Source organism: Bufo gargarizans, chromosome 6 (genome assembly GCF_014858855.1).
Source record: "Bufo gargarizans isolate SCDJY-AF-19 chromosome 6, ASM1485885v1, whole genome shotgun sequence".
Classification (NCBI taxonomy): Eukaryota; Metazoa; Chordata; class Amphibia; order Anura; family Bufonidae; genus Bufo; species Bufo gargarizans.
Genome location: NC_058085.1, coordinates 241,210,689 through 241,230,588, shown reverse-complemented (window position 1 = coordinate 241,230,588; position 19,900 = coordinate 241,210,689). Strand labels below are relative to the sequence as shown.

Below are 19,900 nucleotides of genomic sequence, written 5' to 3'. Positions count from 1 at the left end.
CAGGGAGTGTATATGAGGTGATCACCCCCCTGTCATTGATCACCCCCTTGTAAGGCTCCATTCAGACGTCCGTATGTGTTTTGCGGATCCGATCCGTGGATCCGTAAAAATCATATGGACGTCTGAATGGAGCCTTACAGGGGGGTGATCAGGGAATCTATATGGGTGATCACCCCCCTGTAAGGCTCCATTCAGACGTCCGTATGCGTTTTGCGGATCCGATCCATGTATCCGTGGATCCGTAAAAATCATACGGACCTCTGAATGGAGCCTTACAGGGGGGTGATCAATGACAGGGGGGTGATCAATGACAGGGAAGTGATCAGGAAGTCTATATGCGTGATCACCCCCTTGTGATTGATCACCCCCCTGTAAGGCTCCATTCAGACGTCCGTATGTGTTATGCGGATCCGATCCATGTATCAGTGGATCCATAAAAATCATACGGACGTCTGAATGGGGCCTTACAGGGGGGTGATCAATGACAGGGAAGTGATCAGGAAGTCTATATGCGTGATCACCCCCCTGTAAGGCTCCATTCAGACGTCCGTATGCGTTTTGCGGATCCGATCCATGTATCCGTGGATCCGTAAAAATCATACGGACCTCTGAATGGAGCCTTACAGGGGGGTGATCAATGGTTCATAAAGGGTTAATAAGTGACGGGGGGGGGGGGTGTAGTGTAGTGGTGTTTGGTGGTACTTTACACAGCTACCTGTGTCCTCTGGTGGTCGATCCAAACAAAAGGGACCACCAGAGGACCAGGTAGCAGGTATATTAGACGCTGTTATCAAAACAGCGTCTAATATACCTGTTAGGGTTTTAAAAAAAATCACATCTCCAGCCTGCCAGCGAGCGATCGCCGCTGGCAGGCTGGAGATCCACTCGCTTAGCTTCCGTTCCTGTGTGCGTGCGTTCACAGGAAATCTCGGCTATCGCGAGATGACGCACGGATGCGTCCAGGAGGAATGAATCAACCACCTTCCAGACACATCCATGCGTTAGGCGGTCGGGAGGTGGTTAAGCTGAATGAGCGTCGTACACGTTTCATTTCTACTTACATGATTCTTTATTCTGATTGAGTCTACAAGTTTATTTGACGAATGACCCAGTAGCGTATAGGAAGAATTAAAAAAGTGGGAATGGCTTTGACTTTAGAGCTTACTGTGATATTTAATGAGGTGTGTGTTTCCATAATTAGGACTCCTCATGTCTACAAGTTTTTAAGTGATGAACAAGACGAAACTTACGAATAAAACTTTTCCCACATCTGGAACATGAAAACGGTCGCTCACCAGTGTGGGTCTTCTCATGGAAAACAAGATCACATTTATTACTGAAAGATCTCCCACATTCCAAACATCGGAATGGTTTCTCCCCTGTGTGTGTCCTCTGATGAACAAGGAGTTGTTGTTTACGTGTAAAGCATTTGCCACACTCAGAACATGGAAATGGTTTCTCTCCCGTGTGGATGAGCTGATGATAGAAAAGGTTAGATTTACCCGAGAAACGTTTTCCACATTCAATGCATGAAAAAGGTTTCTCCCCCGTGTGCGTTTTCTTATGCTTGGCTAGATCACTTTTTGTTTTGAAGCACTTCCCACATTCATTACAGGGGAATGGCTTTTCACCTGTATGAATAACCTGATGACGGACCAGATTTGATTTCTTGGTAAAGGATTTTCCACAGGCAGAGCATGAGAATACATTTTTGCTTATGTCAATTGTCTCTTGTGGAATAAAATTTGTATTTTTTGTAAAACAATCAAAACATGGAAACAAGTCACTGCATGAATGATATGTACACTGTGCATCAATATTTGTAGTATCAGAAAGATTTTTTCTGTGGACAGAGCTATTACATAGTACATCTGCTCCACAAGGAACCTGATTTTCCTCAGTCACTGCAAGGTCTTTTTCTTTCAGGTCATAAACAGTAGATAAAATACGACCTTCTTCGGCAACAGCCCTGCTATTCTTTCCATCTCCTACAATATAGTAATATAAAAGCAGGTTTCAAACTTTCAGTGTGGTAAAGCAATATATACACACAATACAAACGTCCACACAATACAGGATTGTAGAGTTTGTGGATTGCTGAACCTAAAAAGCTGCAGCATGATAATAGTGGTTCCATGTAGAAGATATTTTTTCAGAAATTAGTATCAACACATCAGTAAGATAAAAAAAAACACCCATGAAACTGTCCTCACCTCAGTACTGGAAAAAAAAAAAACACCATGGAGGAGTGCTCTAGGCCAAGTATAAAATTTAGGAGTACAATGATTTATGTTGGTTGCCAGAAAAAGTGCCTTGCAAAAGTATTCACCCCCCCCCCCCCCCTCCTTGACTTTGTTTTGTGTTTTGGTGCCTCACAACCTGAAAATAACATGGATTGTTTTAGGATTTGCATCATTTAATTTACAGAACATGCAAACAACTTTGAAGATGGTTTTTTTTTTTTTTTATTGTGCAGCAAACAACAAATAGGACAAAATAACAGAAAATAACAGTAAATGTGCATAACTATTCAACCCCCTAAAGTCAATACTTTGTAGAGCCATCTTTTGCGGCAATCACAGCTCCAAATCGCTTTGGATAAGTTTCTATGAGCTTGACACACCTTACCACTGGGATTTTTGCCCATTCCTCCTTACAAAACTGCTCCAGCTCCTTCAAGTTGGATGGTTTGCCCTTGTGAACAGCAATCTTTAAGTCTGACCACAGACTTTCTATTGGATTGAGATCTGGGCTTTGACTAGGCCATGCCAACACATTTACATGTTTCCCTTAAACCACTCAAGTGTTGCTTTAGCAGTGCGTTTTGGGTCATTGTCTTGCTAGAAGGTGAACCTCCATCCTAGCCTCAAATCACGCACAGTGTGGTACAGGTTTTGCTCAAGAATATCCCTGGATTTAGTACCATCCATCTTTCCCTCAACTCTGACCAATTTCCCAGTCCTCACAGCATGATGCTGCCACCACCATGTTTCACTGTGGAGATGGTGTTCTTTGGGTGATGTGTTGGGTTTGCGCCAGACATAGCGTTTTCTTTGATGGCCGAAAAGTTTAATTTTAGTTTCATCAGACCAGAGCACCTTCATCCATACATTTTGGGACTCTCCCACATGCCTTTTCGCAAACTCACAACGTGCCTTTTTGTTTTTAGCTGAAAGTAATGGCTTTCTTCTGGCCACTCTGCCATAAAGCCCAATTCTATGGAGCATTCGGCTTATTGTTGTCCTATATACAGATACTCCAGTCTCTGCTGTGGAACTCTGCAGCTCCTCCAGGGTTACCTTAGGTCTCTGTGCGCCCTCTCTGGGCGGCCGTCTATTGGCAGGTTTGCTGCTGTGCCATGTTCTTTCCATTTGGTTATGATAGATTTGATGTTGCCCCTGGGGATCATCAAAGATTTGGATATTTTTTTATAACCTAACCCTGACTTGTACTTCTCAACAACATTGTCCGTTACTTGTTTGGAGAGTTCCTTGGTTTTCATGGCAGTGTTTGGTGTTTGGTTAGTGATGCCTCTTAAGTGTTGCAGCCTCTGGGGACTTTCAAAAAAAAAGGTGTGTATATGTAATGACAGATCATGTGACATTTAGATTGCACACAGATGGACATCATTTCACTAATTATGTGACTTCTGAAGGTAATTAGTTGCACCAGAGCCTTTTATGGCTTCCTAATAAAGCGGGTGAATAGATACGCACATACCAATTTTCTATTTCTAAACAATAGGTTTATTTAAATTTTTTTCTCATTTCACTTCACCAATTTAGATTATTGTGTTCTGATCCATCACATAAAATTCAGATTAACAAAACATTAAACCGAAGGCTGCAATGTAACAAAATACGAAAAAAGTCAAGGGGAGGATTATTTTTGCAAGGCAATGTATATACCTGTGAAACCGTTTGTGCCTGCATTGCTGAAAAAAATGATTAAATACAGGCAAATGAGGCTCTTGAAGCAACAGGGGTGTTGCCATTACACCTAGAGGCTCAGCTCTCTCTTCTACTGCCGTGCCCTCTATACTTTCATTGACAGGACCAGGCAGAGTAAACGTCATCACACCTGGTCCTGTCAATCAAAGTTCAGAGGGTGCTGCAGTTGCAGAGAAGGCAGAGCCTCTACGTTTAAACGCAACATTATATATATATATATATATATATATATATAAAAAACTATGTTTTTCTCTGCAATGCATTCACATATGAACATGGGTCCAACACAGATGCCTTCAGCTGCCAAGCGCACTTACAATGGGTCAGCCAGTTTCATAGGTACAAATCTGCTGACAGGTGCCCTATAAAGCATTTATAGCAGACTGTTAAATGACTGGTCGGGCTAGACAGTTGATGAGAGATGTTAACTAATGACGCTCTGCAGTCCCATGCTGATCTGGTGGCCGCTATCCATGCCATTACTAGAACGTTATACTGAAAGGTCACCTCACATCCTGGTACAGGTAAAGAGGGGTATAGAACATTTTGTACAAACAATTGGATGTGGTTAATCATTAATACTCACCAGGGCTAATAGGTAAAGGTGTTTCCACTTTGTGCTGCTCATCACTCCTTTCATACACCTCTTCTTCTAGTACTTCAACTTTAATATTAATCAAGTCTTCATCCTAAGTAATTCACAAATAACATTCTAAAGTAGCTTAAACTCATACTGATATAAAAGTAGTATTATAGTTGTATACTCTACTTTGATATCTCCATTCCATTCTACCTGACAGTCTTGTGGGTTATCATGATCTTCCTTTGGACAGTCCTCAGAAAAAAGACTAGGACATTTAACTGATGTATTGTTCCTACTGGTTCCATCTGTAGTTAAAAAGAAAACCCACACTATATTCTCCACATGTCATGGGAAGATAATAAGCTCTCTGTACAATGAAAATTTTCTCTTACCCTGTGAAGTGAAGGACTGGTCATTTTCTATAATGTCCTTAGATAGATCCTTCTGTCCTTCTAAATATTCCCACACCTATGTGAAGAAATTGTAACGTTAGGAACCTGACACAATGGTACAGTCATCTCTCAGGCTCCTTCCCTGTGTAATGTTCCAGCATTCCCAGCAGTGCTCACCTCTCCTGTTAGAAGATGTACAATCTTGTTAGTGAGTTTTAAAATTTTCTGCTCATTGTTTTTCTCGAGTGTCAACAAGTGAGAAGAAGGCACAGTGATGGGGTTCGGAGTCCTGTTCCATCCTCCAGAACTTTTACCACAGGTCTCATGATCATCAAATGTCTTTTTTGTGAAAATATACCCCTGCACATGAAACGTTACAATGGAGTGACCTCTTACAAGATGTTGTACAACAACTTTATTTTCCAATGGTCCAATTCATATAAATAGTTCTTTACTAATACAGATATGTGTAATGTCACTGAATCCCTCACCTCTCCAGTCAGCAGATAGATGACCTCAAGGGTTAGATTTAATATTCTACCAACAATCTTGTCGTTTTTTATGTCCATTGTCCCAGAAACTTCCGAGGAACCCACTGTGCATGTGTAGAAGATATTGATCTAGATCAGTATCAGCAAAGCAGCATCTGAAAACATGAAAAAACATTGATGGCAAGTTGCTAGTAAATCAGAGAAATATTAAGAAAATAGTCTGAATAATCAAATAGATAATCAAAGCTATGTCAGCAAATGCACATATGTAGTAGCACTATTATATCCTATAGTACTATATAGTTACTACTATTAGTCCCAATAAAAATATAATTTCCCTAATTTCATAGCAAACCTTCAGTTCCTCTAATCCTCAAGCAGCAAATGGATCATGAGGCTTTGCTTCTAATGAGGATAATGCATCTATAATATCTTTCCCGACACAAGAATGAGGAGTCTTTTTTCTTCTGTTCTAATTAGGTCACCCTGCTGCTAACAGTTAAGATGAATGCATCTGCTTTCTCGATCAGGTCTGGATAGAGGTACTGCCATCCTAAGGGGTTTGTAGCACCTTCAATACCGGCTCTACATGGTTTCTGCTGGGTTTCCTGGGGGCCCCAAACCTGCTGGATGTATGCTGGCTGTATCTATGCTCCCTTTGCCAAATTAAAATGGATCTGCTGTGCTTATTGTGCCTGTAAGACGCATATGCTCACGCAAGGAGAGAACAGGAAACCGCAAGAGATTCCCTCATCTTTATGTGACCGAACATAAGTGCGTACTGCGATCACAAACAAATAACTAAGCGGTGCAGCGGCTGAGAAGCTGGTTTGTGCATGTGCAGGCATGCGCCTTTTCTTATATTTAACCTGCCATCTTACATAGTTACATATAGTTAATACGGTTAAAAAAAGACATACGTCCATCAAGTTCAACCAAGGGATAGGTGGGGACGTGAATCCCAGAAGGAAGTGAGGCTCAGATTTCTACACGTTTTCATAAGCATTAATGTTGTTTACTTTTAAGAATTCATCTAAACTGTTTTTAAAACTGTCCACTGTTCCTGCTGTGACCACGTCCTGAGGAAGTCTATTCCACAGATTCACAGTTCTTACAGTAAAGAAGCTTTGATGCTTCTGGAGACTAAACTTTTTCCTCTTCAATCGCAGGCAGTATTCCCTTGTCCTTTGAGCGCATTTTACATGCAACCGTTTTTCACCATATTTTTTGTATGGCCCATTTATATATTTTCATAGGTTAATCATGTCCCTCCTTAGACGTCTCTGACTCAAGAATAAATACATTTAATTATTTGAATCTTTCTTCATAACTAAGACCCTCCACTCCCCTTATCAGTTTAGTCGCTCTCCTCCTCTGTACTTTTTCCAGCTGTTTTTCCTTTCAATGTACTGGTGCCCAGAACTGAACTGCATATTCCAGATGAGGCCCACCAACACTTTGTAAAGTGGTAATATTACTTCCCTGCCCCGCAAGTTCATGCCTCGTTTAATGCATAACAATATCCTGGTGGCCTTAGAAGCAGTTGATTGACATTGTGTGCTATTATTTAATCTACCATCTACAAGGACACCCAAATCCTTCTCAATAAGTGACTCTCCCAGTGTTACATGGAGATTATTACTACCAAGATGCATAACTTTACATTTGTCGACATTGGGCATCAACTTGGCAAATTAGGTTCAATCACTCTGTGTTCAAGTCAGCTTGTAGTATATGGGCATCTTTCATAGACTATACAGTACTACATAGCTTAGTGTCATCTGCAAAAATAGAAATGGTGCTATCACGATATCATTAATAACTGAACCTTAGGGTACACCACTTATAACCCGGGACCATGCTGAAAAGGAATCATTGACCACAACTCTCTGGACACGGTCCTTCAACCAGTTTTCAATCCAATTACAAACTATACTTTCCAAGCCTATAGACCAGGGGTGGCCAACCCGTGGCTTTTGAGCCGCATGTGGCTCTTTGCTTCTTCAAGTGCGGCTCAGATCTCTTTTCCTGATCGGGCACTGTTGCTACTTTGCAGCTCCAGCTCACTCTCCACTACGTCCTGATGCACAGTGTGAGAATGTACTACATGGAGACATGCACTATGACAGGGCTGGCCAACCTGCAGCTCTCCAGCTGTTGTAAAACTACAATTCCCACCATGCCATGCTGTAGACTGATACCTGTAGGCTGTCTGAGCATGCTGGGAGTTGTAGTTTTGCAACAGCTGGAGAGCCGCAGGTTGCCAGCCCTGCACTATGACCTGACGTTGTGCTCATCAGGTCACGTGTCAGACCTGCAGAGTAGCAGGTGCCTGATTAGGAGAGGGAAGAGATTTTTTTCTTTATTATAAAACTGAGCATGGGAGGGGAGGGTCCTGATCTGGGCAATAGGGGTCTGATTTGAGCATGAGGGAGGAAGATTTGAGCATGGGGGGAGATCTGAGCACTGAGGGTCTGACACTGGGAGTCTGATGTGTGTTGTCTGATCCAAGCATTGGGGGTCTGATTTGGAGTTCTGATGAGGTTTGGAGATCTTATTTCAGGTCAAATGAGGATTAGGGATCTGATTTAGGAGTCTGATCTAAGGTCTGATAAAAATCTATATATGTTTTCTTTTTTTTCCGTCTGCTCAGATCAGATGAAAAATATTTTTTTTCACTTATTTTTCTTTGTTAAAACCTAGGTGTATCTTGTAGGGCGAAAAATACTGTGACCCGTGTGTAAATGTATAGCTTGTGGCTCCTGGCAGTCATAGTTTTTTTTTTGTTTTGTTTTTTGGGCCACCCCTGCTATAGACCTTACTTTACCTATTACACGTCTATGAGGGATGGTATAACATAGTAACATAGTACATAAGGCCGAAAAAAAGACATTTGTCCACCCAGTTCGGCCTGTTATCCTGCAAGTTGTTCCAGAGGAAGGCCAAAAATATGTGAGGTAGAAGCCAATTTTCCCCACTTTAGGGGAATAAAAAAATTCCTTCCCGACTCCAATCAGGCAATCAGACTAACTCCTTGGATCAACAACCCCTCTCTAGTAGCTATAGCCTGTAATATTATTACACTCCAGAAATACATCCAGGCCCCTCTTGAATTCCTTTATTGTACTCACCATAACCACCTCCTCAGGCAGAGAGTTCCATAGTCTCACTGTTCTTACCATAAAGAATCCTCTTCTATGTTTCAAAAGCCTTTGCAAAATCCAGAAACACTACATCCACAGCCGCCCCTCTGTCCAGGCTACTAATCACTTCCTCATAAAAACAAATCAGAATACTTCCGGTTCCGGCACTGGGATGCTAACAGCGGAGTGAAGGAGCTCTGGCACCCGCTCGTCTACAGATCAGATCCCCACCGTTACTGTAAGCGTGGGAAGAATAATAGAGAAGTACCTGAGGTCTGCTACTGATCGCAGTGCATGGAGCGGTACCTCTTGCGGAGCGGCAGCATTAAGTCCACCATGTCAACCAGCGCGGGAGATTCGCAGGGCAAGATGGCGGAGACGTGCACTCCCTTACCTGAACCTGTGGCTGAAACGCATGACAGGGGTGAGTCGCTTGTTATACATCCGGCGACAATGACGACACAGGGCATCGATTATAAATCGCTGGCTATCGAAGTGGCCGCTTATCTGGCTCCTGATATCAGGGATACACTGACGAAGATGCTGTCAGCGTCCCTGCAACAGCTCCATGAAACAATTCATCAACATGATGCCAAAATAGAAGAACTGGAGCAGAGGACTCATTCTATTAAGAGTGAAAATGCTAGCTACGCACGCACCCTGAGTGAACTGTCCAAACAAAACATGGATTTTAATAGACAGGGTGGAAGACCTGGAAAACAGGTCGAGATGGAGCAATCTCCGCTTAATTGGCTTGCCAGAGTCTGTAAAATCACTAGAGTTAAAGGAACTTTGCGAATTAGATCTGCCGCGAGCCCTGGGCCTAGAGGGAAACCATAGGGTGGAGAGAGCCCACAGAATTGGCCCGGTGGAGAACCCACAAGTGAAGAGAGCGGGAGGGTCATACAATACACCCATAAAGCCACGCCAAGTAATCATGAAATATCTCGACTACTGTGATAAGAAAGCCATACTAAGAGCATTCAGGAGCAGGAAAAGTCCCCTCAAAATACAAGGACATAGTGTTTTATTGTTTGCAGACTATTCGGCGGCTATAGCGAAGAAAAGGAGGGAGTTCAGCCATGTTTGCTCTCTGCTATATCAAAGGCAAATCAAATTTCAACTAATGTACCCAGCAAAATTGCGTGTTACACACGCATTTCATGAGCTGTCGGCGGGGGAAGAAATGATGGACACTCTACAGAACACAAGGCAGGAGAGAGAAGGAGCGCAGACGGAGATCTTAATCACAGCGTCAGGATATAATTGAGTCAGAAGGGTGGAAGACAAATTCTCAAGATCCCGGACGGGAACATCGTGACCACCTCCTCCCCTTTTTATACCACTGATATAGAGGGGAGGAGGTGGTCAATGTTATGGACATTTCCAGTTCATGAATATGTTTAGATGATAATATCAACAATGTTTGCTCCTTGGTAGAAGTGGCCTTAGGCTAATAGTGATATGAGTCAGGAAGATGGGCGGGTGCCGCAACCCAGAAAAAAAGGAAGTTTAAATAGAATAAATACAGTTAAGGGCTGCTCTAACGGTTAGGAAAGGGGAGTCAGGGGGTAGGGAGGGGAGTCTCTTCTAAAGGTCATTGTAATTTACTCTATCTGTAACTTTTGTCCATTCTGAACGTGTTTTTATGTCCGGCTACAAGGGTAGTGTTTTAGGAAAAACGTAAGATGAACATTATCTCTTGGAACATAAAAGGTCTGAGGTCACCCCACAAAAGATGGATGATTCTCAGGCATTTAAAGAAACTCAAACCTGACATTGTTCTTATCCAAGAAACTCACCTTCAGGAAAGGGATTTTGACAGGATGAAAAGATTATGGGTGGGTACAGTGTTAGGTTCCCCGGCGTGTAATAGGAAGGCAGGAGTTATAACGATGATAAATAAACAGCTTAACTGTATCGTAATAGGACATACTGCTGATACTAAGGGCAGATGGACGCAGGTTCTTATCCAGGTCCAGTACAGCATTTATAATGTTTACGGCACTAATACAAACAATGGTACATTCTTTAGCGAGTTGGAATCCATTGTGCTATGAGACATGAACCAGCACAAGATCATTCGGGGAGACTTTAATTCAGTGGTTAGAGATGCGGAGGACAGAAGACGAGAAGGAGACAGGGTTGGGATTGATGTGCCCCAGGACAATATGATGCACCCCCTTATGGGAGGAGCTGGTCTGATGGATCCATGGCGCCAATTACATCCTGATGACCGGAGCTTTACATTTTACTCTAACTCACAATCCTCGTGGTCGCGGATTGACTACATACTTCTTTCCCACTCACTTTCGTATAGGGTGGAGGAGGCGGAGATTGGTGAAATGGTTATATCAGACCATGCCCCGATATCGCTAGATTTGTTGGACTTATTCCCAAACGGGATGGATTATATTTCGTCTCATCTATGCGCAAGAGAGGAGTTTGTAGAAAAGTTATCCATATGGTGGGAGGAATTTAAGTTCGACAATGAGGTGCACTTAGGGGACCCACAGTTGTTTTGGAACGCTTCAAAAGCGGTGATGCGGGGAAAGATCATGGGGTATGTGAGTAGTGTCAAGAAAAAGGCCCAACAGAAATGGGTGACTGAACGCCAAGCTTTTGAGAACTGTGTGAGAGAAAGGGAGTCCCTGAGACAGTCAGAAATGGAAACAAAGCTATATAAATACGGTAATAAATCAGGGAGGCTACTAGCAAATCTAGCTAAAGGGATGAGAAATCCCCAACACATAGCGTGCTTGACAGAAAAGGAGGGTAATTTGAGCCATGACCCTGCGGTAATTAGTAATATAGTAAGTTCCTACTATGAAGCCCTATATAAAGATGAAGCAACAGGTGACTTGACAGACACTATATTAAATAGGGTTAAATTGCCAAACTTGACTGAGGAGCAGCTACTTACTTTGAATGCTGACATATCTTTACAGGAACTGCAGGAAGCCATTAAGCACTTAGGTAATTCCAGAGCCCCAGGACCAGATGGATTCACAGGGGAATTCTTCAAGGCTCTCATACCCCAACTTTCCCCAGTTTTACTGGAACTATAGTCTTCCAGGGCCGTATGTCATATATCAAATTACTCCCCAAGCCAGGGAAGGACCCCTTGATACCGGGTTCCTACAGACCCATCTCTCTAATAAATGTCGACGCAAAACTGCTGGCCAAGATTATAGCAGACCGCTTGGTTGTATTTCTGCCCCATAGGACGGGAACAGGTAGGATTTGTAAAAGGCAGGTCCGCTGTAACAAATATAAGGATTGTCTTGACGGTTCTTGATCGGGTGCAGAATCTCCCAGTTAGGGGGGAGTTTCTAGCCATGCTCACCTTGGATGCGGAAAAGGCATTTGACAATGTAAGGTGGGCATGGTTGGGAGCAGTATTAGATAAGATGGTATTCAAGGGGGCTTTCAGGACATATTTGTCCCAAATGTATCATAATCCGAGAGCAAGGGTGTATACTCAAGGCTTTCTATCTAAACCCTTTCAACTTCAAAAAGGCACCCGACAGGGTTGTCCACTTTTTCCTCTCCTGTTTAATTTAGCCCTAGAACCACTTGCCAGGGAATTGTGTGACTCAAGTATCTTTGAGGGCATCAAGGTTGGGGGTTGTCAGGCAAAAGCGGCTTTGTTCGCCGATGACATAATACTATTTCTGGCCCACCCGAAACAACATCTGGGGAGGGTGATGGAACTGCTAAGTGAATTCGGGAAATACTCTGGTTATGCAGTAAATAGAACTAAGTGTGAACTGCTTCCATTGGCACAAGGAGATGATGGGAGGGATATTGGCTCAGGGAAGTTTGGCATTGCTAAACCGTCGACTCAAATTACTTACCTAGGGGTCAAAATAGGAAAATCGACACATTCCATATATAGGCTGAATTACCCGCCTTTGTTCGCCAAAATAAAAAAAGATCTGGACAGATGGAAAAATGTACCCCTCTCTCTAATGGGCCGCTGCCAGCTGATTAAGATGATGGGGGCGGCAAAGCTAATGTATCCTTTACAGACAATACCTGTCCTCTTACGACACGCTGATATAGGGGACCTTGAGAAAAAGTTTACTCAATTTCTGTGGAGAGGGAAGAAGGCAAGAATTGCGTTAAAAAAGATGAAACTTAAAAAGGAACAGGGAGGTCTTAATTTCCCAGATCTACGGGGTTATAATTTGGCGTGTCTTAGCAGACACATACTGGACTGGGCCAATAAGACTTCGTTCTATTCAAATCTATGTGTTGAGCGTCAGCTAGCATTCCCATGGAACCTGATAGCCCTCCTCCACACCAAAGTGTCAAAGCTCCCATATGTAGCAAGAAGATCCCTTGATCTCAGAGACGTGGAAAAATGTGAGGAAGCTTTTTGGTCTACCTTATTTGTTTTTAAAACATCTCCCTTTACAGGGTAATCCTAACTTCCCTCCTGGTTGTAGTGAGAAATCATTCCAAGAGTGGGCGAATAAGGGAGTGTCTAAGATGGGGGATTTGATACACGAGAGAGGCCAAATGGGCATCACTGGGAGAATTAATAGAGAGATGGAGTCTACATAAACCAGCACAATTTCCATATATGCAGGTTCACAGTTATGTAAAGAGCATTATAAGCGATTTATCCAAGAAAGGGCATAGGAACAAGTTTGACTCCTTTCTGGGACATAAGTGTAGGATGTCTATTTCAGAAATCTATAATGTACTTAGGGCAACCTGGGAAGATCAGTTGGTGATTAACCTGTTCAGGAAATGGGAAGATCAACTGGGGGTGATGGAATTAGAGCCCATTGCTCGGGCGGGTATTCAGGCACTATATAAAGCAGTACCCAATTAGCAGATGAGAGAAACGCAGTTCAAGATCCTTCACAGGGCAATTTATGGATTTGATCTACCGTCTTCTCTGGCCAGACTGGATAGGTCCAAAGTGTAGCACGCCAGGGACAGACTTGTTCCATGGTTTATGGGCATGCCCCAGTTTGGTCAGATTCTGGTCTCAAGTGTTTGCAATTATGAAACGGCTCGGCAATAGCCGTTACGAATTATCGCCTCTATTGGTCATATTTCAGGAGGAAGAAAAAGAATCATCTGATAATGAAAGGGGTAGAGAGAAGAAGGGACTGACGATTCTCGAACATAAGATATTACTAGAGGCAAAGAGATGCTTATTGACACAGTGGCTGTCGGCAGACATTCCTAGTGTAGAAATGTTGTTGAATCGAATTAAACATTTATTTATTTTAGAATGGAGGGATGCGATTACCAGAAAAGAAAAACTGTACAAAATATGGAGGAGTTTTATGTTGCACTATATTCCCAATTCTGAATATCCCTCATTGATGGGACCCTTTAAGCTCACAGCATGGTACTTACAGGAGGATTTGAAGGAACAATTGGGGGATTTGAAAGTTTGAATAAAGGGTCCTACAGGACTGACGAAGTAGTTGGAAGCACTATCAGTGGTAGAGATAGTTGTAGATGTTCTACGTAGCTGAGACGTTCAGGAAGGACAAAAGTGGGATCGGGAGGGGGGGAGGTGAGTCAGGGGCGGAGAAGGAGAGTAATAAAAAAATAATATATTTGAATGTAATGAATTATTTGCAGTCAGCTGTTTAACAGATATTTACTCTGTGGGGGTCATTGTCCTCAATATTGATGTGCTAAGAGTTAGCTTTTCTCAAAGTTGGGTATTTAAGTTATAAGTGGGAGGGGTGGGGGAGGGAGAGGGAAGAAAAAAAAAGGAAAAAGTGGGAAAAGTACATGTATTTTATGTCCGGAACGACATTTCAATTATGATGTACTTGAACTGACATTTCTATATGCTATTTTGTCACCAATGGCTTTGTATACAGCTTAGGGCTCTTTCACACTTGCGTTCTTTTCTTCCGGCATAGAGTTCCGTCGTCGGAGCTCTATGCCGGAAGAATCCTGATCAGTTTTATCCTAATGCATTCTGAATGGAGAGAAATCCGTTCAGGATGCATCAGGATGTCTTCAGTTCAGGACCGGAACGTTTTTTGGCCGGAGAAAATACCGCAGCATGCTGCGCTTTTTGCTCCGGCCAAAAATCCTGAACACTTGCCGCAAGGCCGGATCCGGAATAATTGCCCATTGAAAGGCATTAATCCGGATCCGGCCTTAAGCTAAACATCGTTTTGGCGCATTGCCGGATCCGACGTTTAGCTTTTTCTGAATGGTTACCAATGCTGCCGGGACACTAAAGTCCTGGCAGCCATGGTAAAGTGTAGTGGGGAGCGGGGGAGCAGTATACTTACAGTCTGTGCGGCTCCCGGGGCGCTCCAGAGTGACGTCAGGGCGCCCCACGCGCATGGATGACGTGATCGCACGTCATCCATGCACATGGGGCGCTCTGACGTCATTCTGGAGCGCCCCGGGAGCCACACGGACTGTAAGTATGCTGCTCCCCCGCTCCCCACTACTACTATGGCAACCAGGACTTTAATAGCGTCCTGGATGCCATAGTAACACTGAAAGCATTTTGAAGACGGATCCGTCTTCAAATGCTTTCAGTTCACTTGCGTTTTTCCGGATCCGGCGTGTAATTCCGGCAAGTGGAGTACACGCCGGATCCGGACAACGCAAGTGTGAAAGAGGACTTACGTGTATTTTTCCTTGAATAAAAGTATATTAAAAAATAAAAATAAAAAATATCAGGTTAGTCTGACAACTTCTGTCCTTGGTAAACCCATGTTGATTATCACTTATAATATTATTTACAGTCACATACTCCTGTATATAGTCTCTTAAGAGTCCTTCAACACTTTTCCCACAACAGAAATTAAACTAACTGGTCTATAATTACCTGTGAAGGACCTAGATCCTTTTTTGAATATGGGCACCACATTTGCCTTGCGCCAATCACTTGGCACTGTACCAGTACCTAGAGAATCAATCTTTGAGATTTTCTCTGGCACTCACCGGGCAGCTGAGTTTCTCAGCAGAAAAGGTAGCCTGGCTCTGACTGACTATCTCTAGTAAAAGCAATATATAGAGGGAAATTTAATTTTTTCCAGGACAAAAACAATATTTCTTCTCTATTACAGATTGCCAGCATTTCTCCCCAAGGGAAAAGAAAAAGAAAATCCAGGCACAGGTTGTGTCTTAAATGTCAACAACCCCTTACTAAAGATGCATCTACTGATACTTGTACTCATTGTTCTGAGCAGATTTCAGAAAATGAGGATCTCACGGAAGCCATCAATTTAACTATGGCTTAAAGGAAAGTTGTCTGAAGCTAGGGGTGGGCGATATAGACGATATGCGATATAAATTTGACCAACGATAGAGATTTCGTTTATATCGCCATATCGCGGTAGAACACGCTCTCAGCGCACCGTGTTCTCCTGAGCCAGCATAATGGTGAAGGAGGGAGTCCCTCCCTCCCCACTGTGTGCGGTTGCCGCTGACCACCAATGAGAACAGAGGAGGAGGGGAGGGACTGTGGCCACTGCGCCACCAATGAGAACAGAGAGGAGGGGAGGGACTGTGGCCACTGCGCCACCAATGAGAACAGAGGAGGAGGAGGAGGGACTGTGGCCACTGCGCCACCAATGAGAACAGAGGAGGAGGAGGAGGAGGGACTGTGGCCACTGCGCCACCAATGAGAACAGAGGAGGAGGAGGGGAGGGACTGTGGCCACTGCGCCACCAATGAGAACAGAGGAGGAGGAGGAGGACCTGTGGCACTGCGCCACCAATGAGAACAGAGGAGGAGGAGGAACTGTGGCCACTGCGCCACCAATGAGAACAGAGGAGGAGGAGGAGGGACTGTGGCCACTGCGCCACCAATGAGAACAGAGGAGGAGGAGGAGGAGGGACTGTGGCCACTGCGCCACCAATGAGAACAGAGGAGGAGGAGGAGGAGGAGGGACCTGTGGCCACTGCGCCACCAATGAGAACAGAGGAGGAGGAGGAGGAGGGACTGTGGCCACTGCGCCACCAATGAGAACAGAGGAGGAGGAGGAGGAGGGACTGTGGCCACTGCGCCACCAATGAGAACAGAGGAGGAGGAGGAGGAGGGACTGTGGCCACTGCGCCCACCAATGAGAACAGAGGAGGAGGAGGAGGGACTGTGGCCACTGCGCCACCAATGAGAACAGAGGAGGAGGAGGAGGGACTGGCCACTGCGCCACCAATGAGAACAGAGGAGGAGGAGGGCTGGCACTGCGCACCAATGAGAACAGAGGAGGAGGAGGAGGGACTGTGGCCACTGCGCCACCAATGAGAACAGAGGAGGAGGAGGAGGAGGGACTGTGGCCACTGCGCCACCAATGAGAACAGAGGAGGAGGAGGAGGAGGGACTGTGGCCACTGCGCCACCAATGAGAACAGAGGAGGAGGAGGAGGAGGAGGGACTGTGGCCACTGCGCCACCAATGAGAACAGAGGAGGAGGAGGAGGAGGGACTGTGGCCACTGCGCCACCAATGAGAACAGAGGAGGAGGAGGAGGAGGGACTGTGGCCACTGCGCCACCAATGAGAACAGAGGAGGAGGAGAGACTGTGGCCACTGCGCCACCAATGAGAACAGAGAGGAGGAGGAGGGGAGGGACTGTGGCCACTCCCCCACCAATTAATATAGTTAATATGCCTGAATACAAACGTAGCCTGCATGTGCCGGCCATATCCCATACCCGGCCTCTATGACTACACGCTGTGATCCACCGCAATTAATCCCTCAGGTCCGGGCACGTGCAGGCTATGTTTGTATTCAGGCATATTAACTATATTCATTGGTGGCGCAGTGGCCACAGCCCCTCCCTTCTACTCCCCCTCTTCCAAGTATTATATTAATTGCGCCCCCCCCCCCCCCACGATTAACTCATTGGTGGCAGCTTCTGATCGGAGCCCCAGCAGTGTAATCCTGGGGCTCCGATCGGTTACCATGGCAGCCAGGACGCTACTGAAGCCCTGGCTGCCATGGTGAGCTCCCTGCAGCTGTGTGTACTATGCACAGAGCAGCAGGGAGAGTGTGAAGTCCTATTTACCCTGATAGAGCTCTATCAGGGTGAATAGGACAAGGGTTCTAGTCCCTAAGGAGGCTAAAAGTTATTAAATAAAAAAAGTAAAAAAAAAAAAAGTTTAACCCCCCCAAAATATAGAATATATTGCGATATATATCGCACATGCTTAAAATTATATTGCAATATAGATTTTAGGCCATATCGCCCACCCCTAAGCCTTTGATGACATTCATGCACAAAAGCAAAAGTTGAAGAAGCATTATAAGTAACAGACATAAATCTCCCTCAAGTTCCTCTTCATCTTCAGATGTCCAGTGCTTTCTGATGGCTCGAAACAGGGTTCGTTGACAGATTTTTTTTCTTTTTCACAAAGACAAAGCTCGCAAACTAATCAAAGCCATTAAAAGTATGGAAACAGATGAAACCTTACAGGATGTTGTTACTAAGGACACACTTTTTTCTTTACGGTTTAAAAAGACAAAAGTCCAAGAAACCTGACTTTGGATTACAATTTAATGCCATGTACAAAATAGATCCTGAAAAGTCTGAAGCATGGGAGTCTCCTCCAAACGTCAACATTCCTGTAGCCAAGTTAGCAAAAAAGTATTTCAAGTTAATGAGTCCTCCCTTCTCAAGGATCCACTGGATAAAAGTGTGAATTCTCTTTTGTTTAGAATCTATCAGTTATCTGCTTCCCTTTTTAAAGCCTCTCTGGCTACTGTTCGTGTTGCTTGGCACTTAGATAGATCATGTCCAGTCTGGCTGAACTAGGGTCTATCTTCCTAGAAACTAGCTGGCAATTTTACCTGTGAAAAACATGATATCCAATTCTGCATATGGGGTCTTCTCAAACCCTGGTCCAGTGATGTAGCCTCAAAACATAATTTCCGTGCCCTTCCTTTGATCTTTCTAGTCTCTAAGTAAAGGAACTAAAAATGGTACTAAATGAACTCATTGAAGATAAAGGAAATTATTTTCCTCAACTTCTAATAAACCAAGAATCAGGGATTCTGCACTCAGAAGCACAGAGGGAAGCTAGTTTCTCGTGGTTCCAATAGAGGAAACAGATTTTCTAGACCAGACAGAGAAGACTCCTGCTCTTTCTCAGCCAAGAACAAAAGTAAATAATAATAATATGAAATGTATTTATATAGCGCCACCATATTCCGCAGCGCTTTACAAATTCATAGGGTTCATGTACAAAACCAAAGTAACTGGCTAATATGCAACTGAAACACTAGGAGTCAGGGCCCTGCTCGTAAGAGCTTAAAATCTATGAGCAATCGGGGGTGACACGTACGGTAGATGATTGTATAAAAAATAAGAATTCTGACACCAGCTCAACCCTGCTTCCTGTGGGCACCAGGTTGGCAGAGTTTTACAACCTTTAGAGCACTTTTACTTCTAATACCTGGGTTCATTCCACTATAAAAGGACAATTACTCCTTAAAGTTTATTCACTGGCCTCCAGATTCCTTTCTGTGTCCTCCAAAAAGCCTCACATTGCAGCCCTTCTGACAGAATTTCTTCAAAAGCATGCATTAGAAGAAGTTCCTTTGAAAAAAAGATGACAGGGAGTATACTTGGCAGGTTTTACAGTTCCCTAGCTGGTTAGAAAGTGGCGACTACGTCAAGATCTTTGTTGTGCAAACAGATTCATGAAAAGAGTCTGCTTCAAAATGGACTCCATAGGATCTGCCACAGCCATTTGTTAAAAAAGACAGTTGGCGTAATTTATCAAAGACCAGCTTTTAACGCCAGTCTTTGATAGCACCTGCGCGGCTGGAGGAAACCTTGTCATAAATTTCAGGGAGTGCAGAATTATTAGGCAAGTTGTATTTTTGAGGATTAATTTTATTATTGAACAACAACCATGTTCTCAATGAACCCAAAAAAATCATTAATATCAAAGCTGAATATTTTTGGAAGTAGTTTTTAGTTTGTTTTTAGTTTTAGCTATTTTAGGGGGATATCTGTGTGTGCAGGTGACTATTACTGTGCATAATTATTAGGCAACTTAACAAAAAACAAATATATACCCATTTCAATTATTTATTTTTACCAGTGAAACCAATATAACATCTCAACATTCACAAATATACATTTCTGACATTCAAAAACAAAACAAAAACAAATCAGTGACCAATATAGCCACCTTTCTTTGCAAGGACACTCAAAAGCCTGCCATCCATGGATTCTGTCAGTGTTTTGATCTGTTCACCATCAACATTGCGTGCAGCAGCAACCACAGCCTCCCAGACACTGTTCAGAGAGGTGTACTGTTTTCCCTCCATGTAAATCTCACATTTGATGATGGACCACGGGTTCTCAATGGGGTTCAGATCAGGTGAACAA

General features: G+C 43.7%; 1 protein-coding gene across 4 annotated transcripts in view; it reads right to left on the bottom strand.

Annotated features, from left to right (window-relative positions):
- Positions 1-927: 927 nt before the first annotated feature.
- The window catches only part of LOC122941363 (zinc finger protein OZF-like), a 31,505-nt gene continuing 12,532 nt past the window's right edge, over positions 928-19,900 (bottom strand). The window contains exons 2-7 of one of the 4 annotated variants that reach the window (XM_044298557.1): positions 5,417-5,571; positions 5,103-5,285; positions 4,926-5,001; positions 4,720-4,838; positions 4,537-4,639; positions 928-1,988 (exon numbers count right to left, since the gene is read on the bottom strand). In XM_044298557.1, coding sequence (XP_044154492.1) covers positions 1,198-1,988; positions 4,537-4,639; positions 4,720-4,838; positions 4,926-5,001; positions 5,103-5,285; positions 5,417-5,494 — 1,350 coding nt within the window. In that variant the 5' untranslated portion in view covers positions 5,495-5,571 and the 3' untranslated portion in view covers positions 928-1,197. Of the gene's footprint in view, positions 1,989-3,508; positions 3,558-4,536; positions 4,640-4,719; positions 4,839-4,925; positions 5,002-5,102; positions 5,286-5,416; positions 5,572-19,900 lie in introns of those variants that run through there. The other 3 variants (XM_044298558.1, XM_044298559.1, XM_044298560.1) reach the window with 3 other exon arrangements.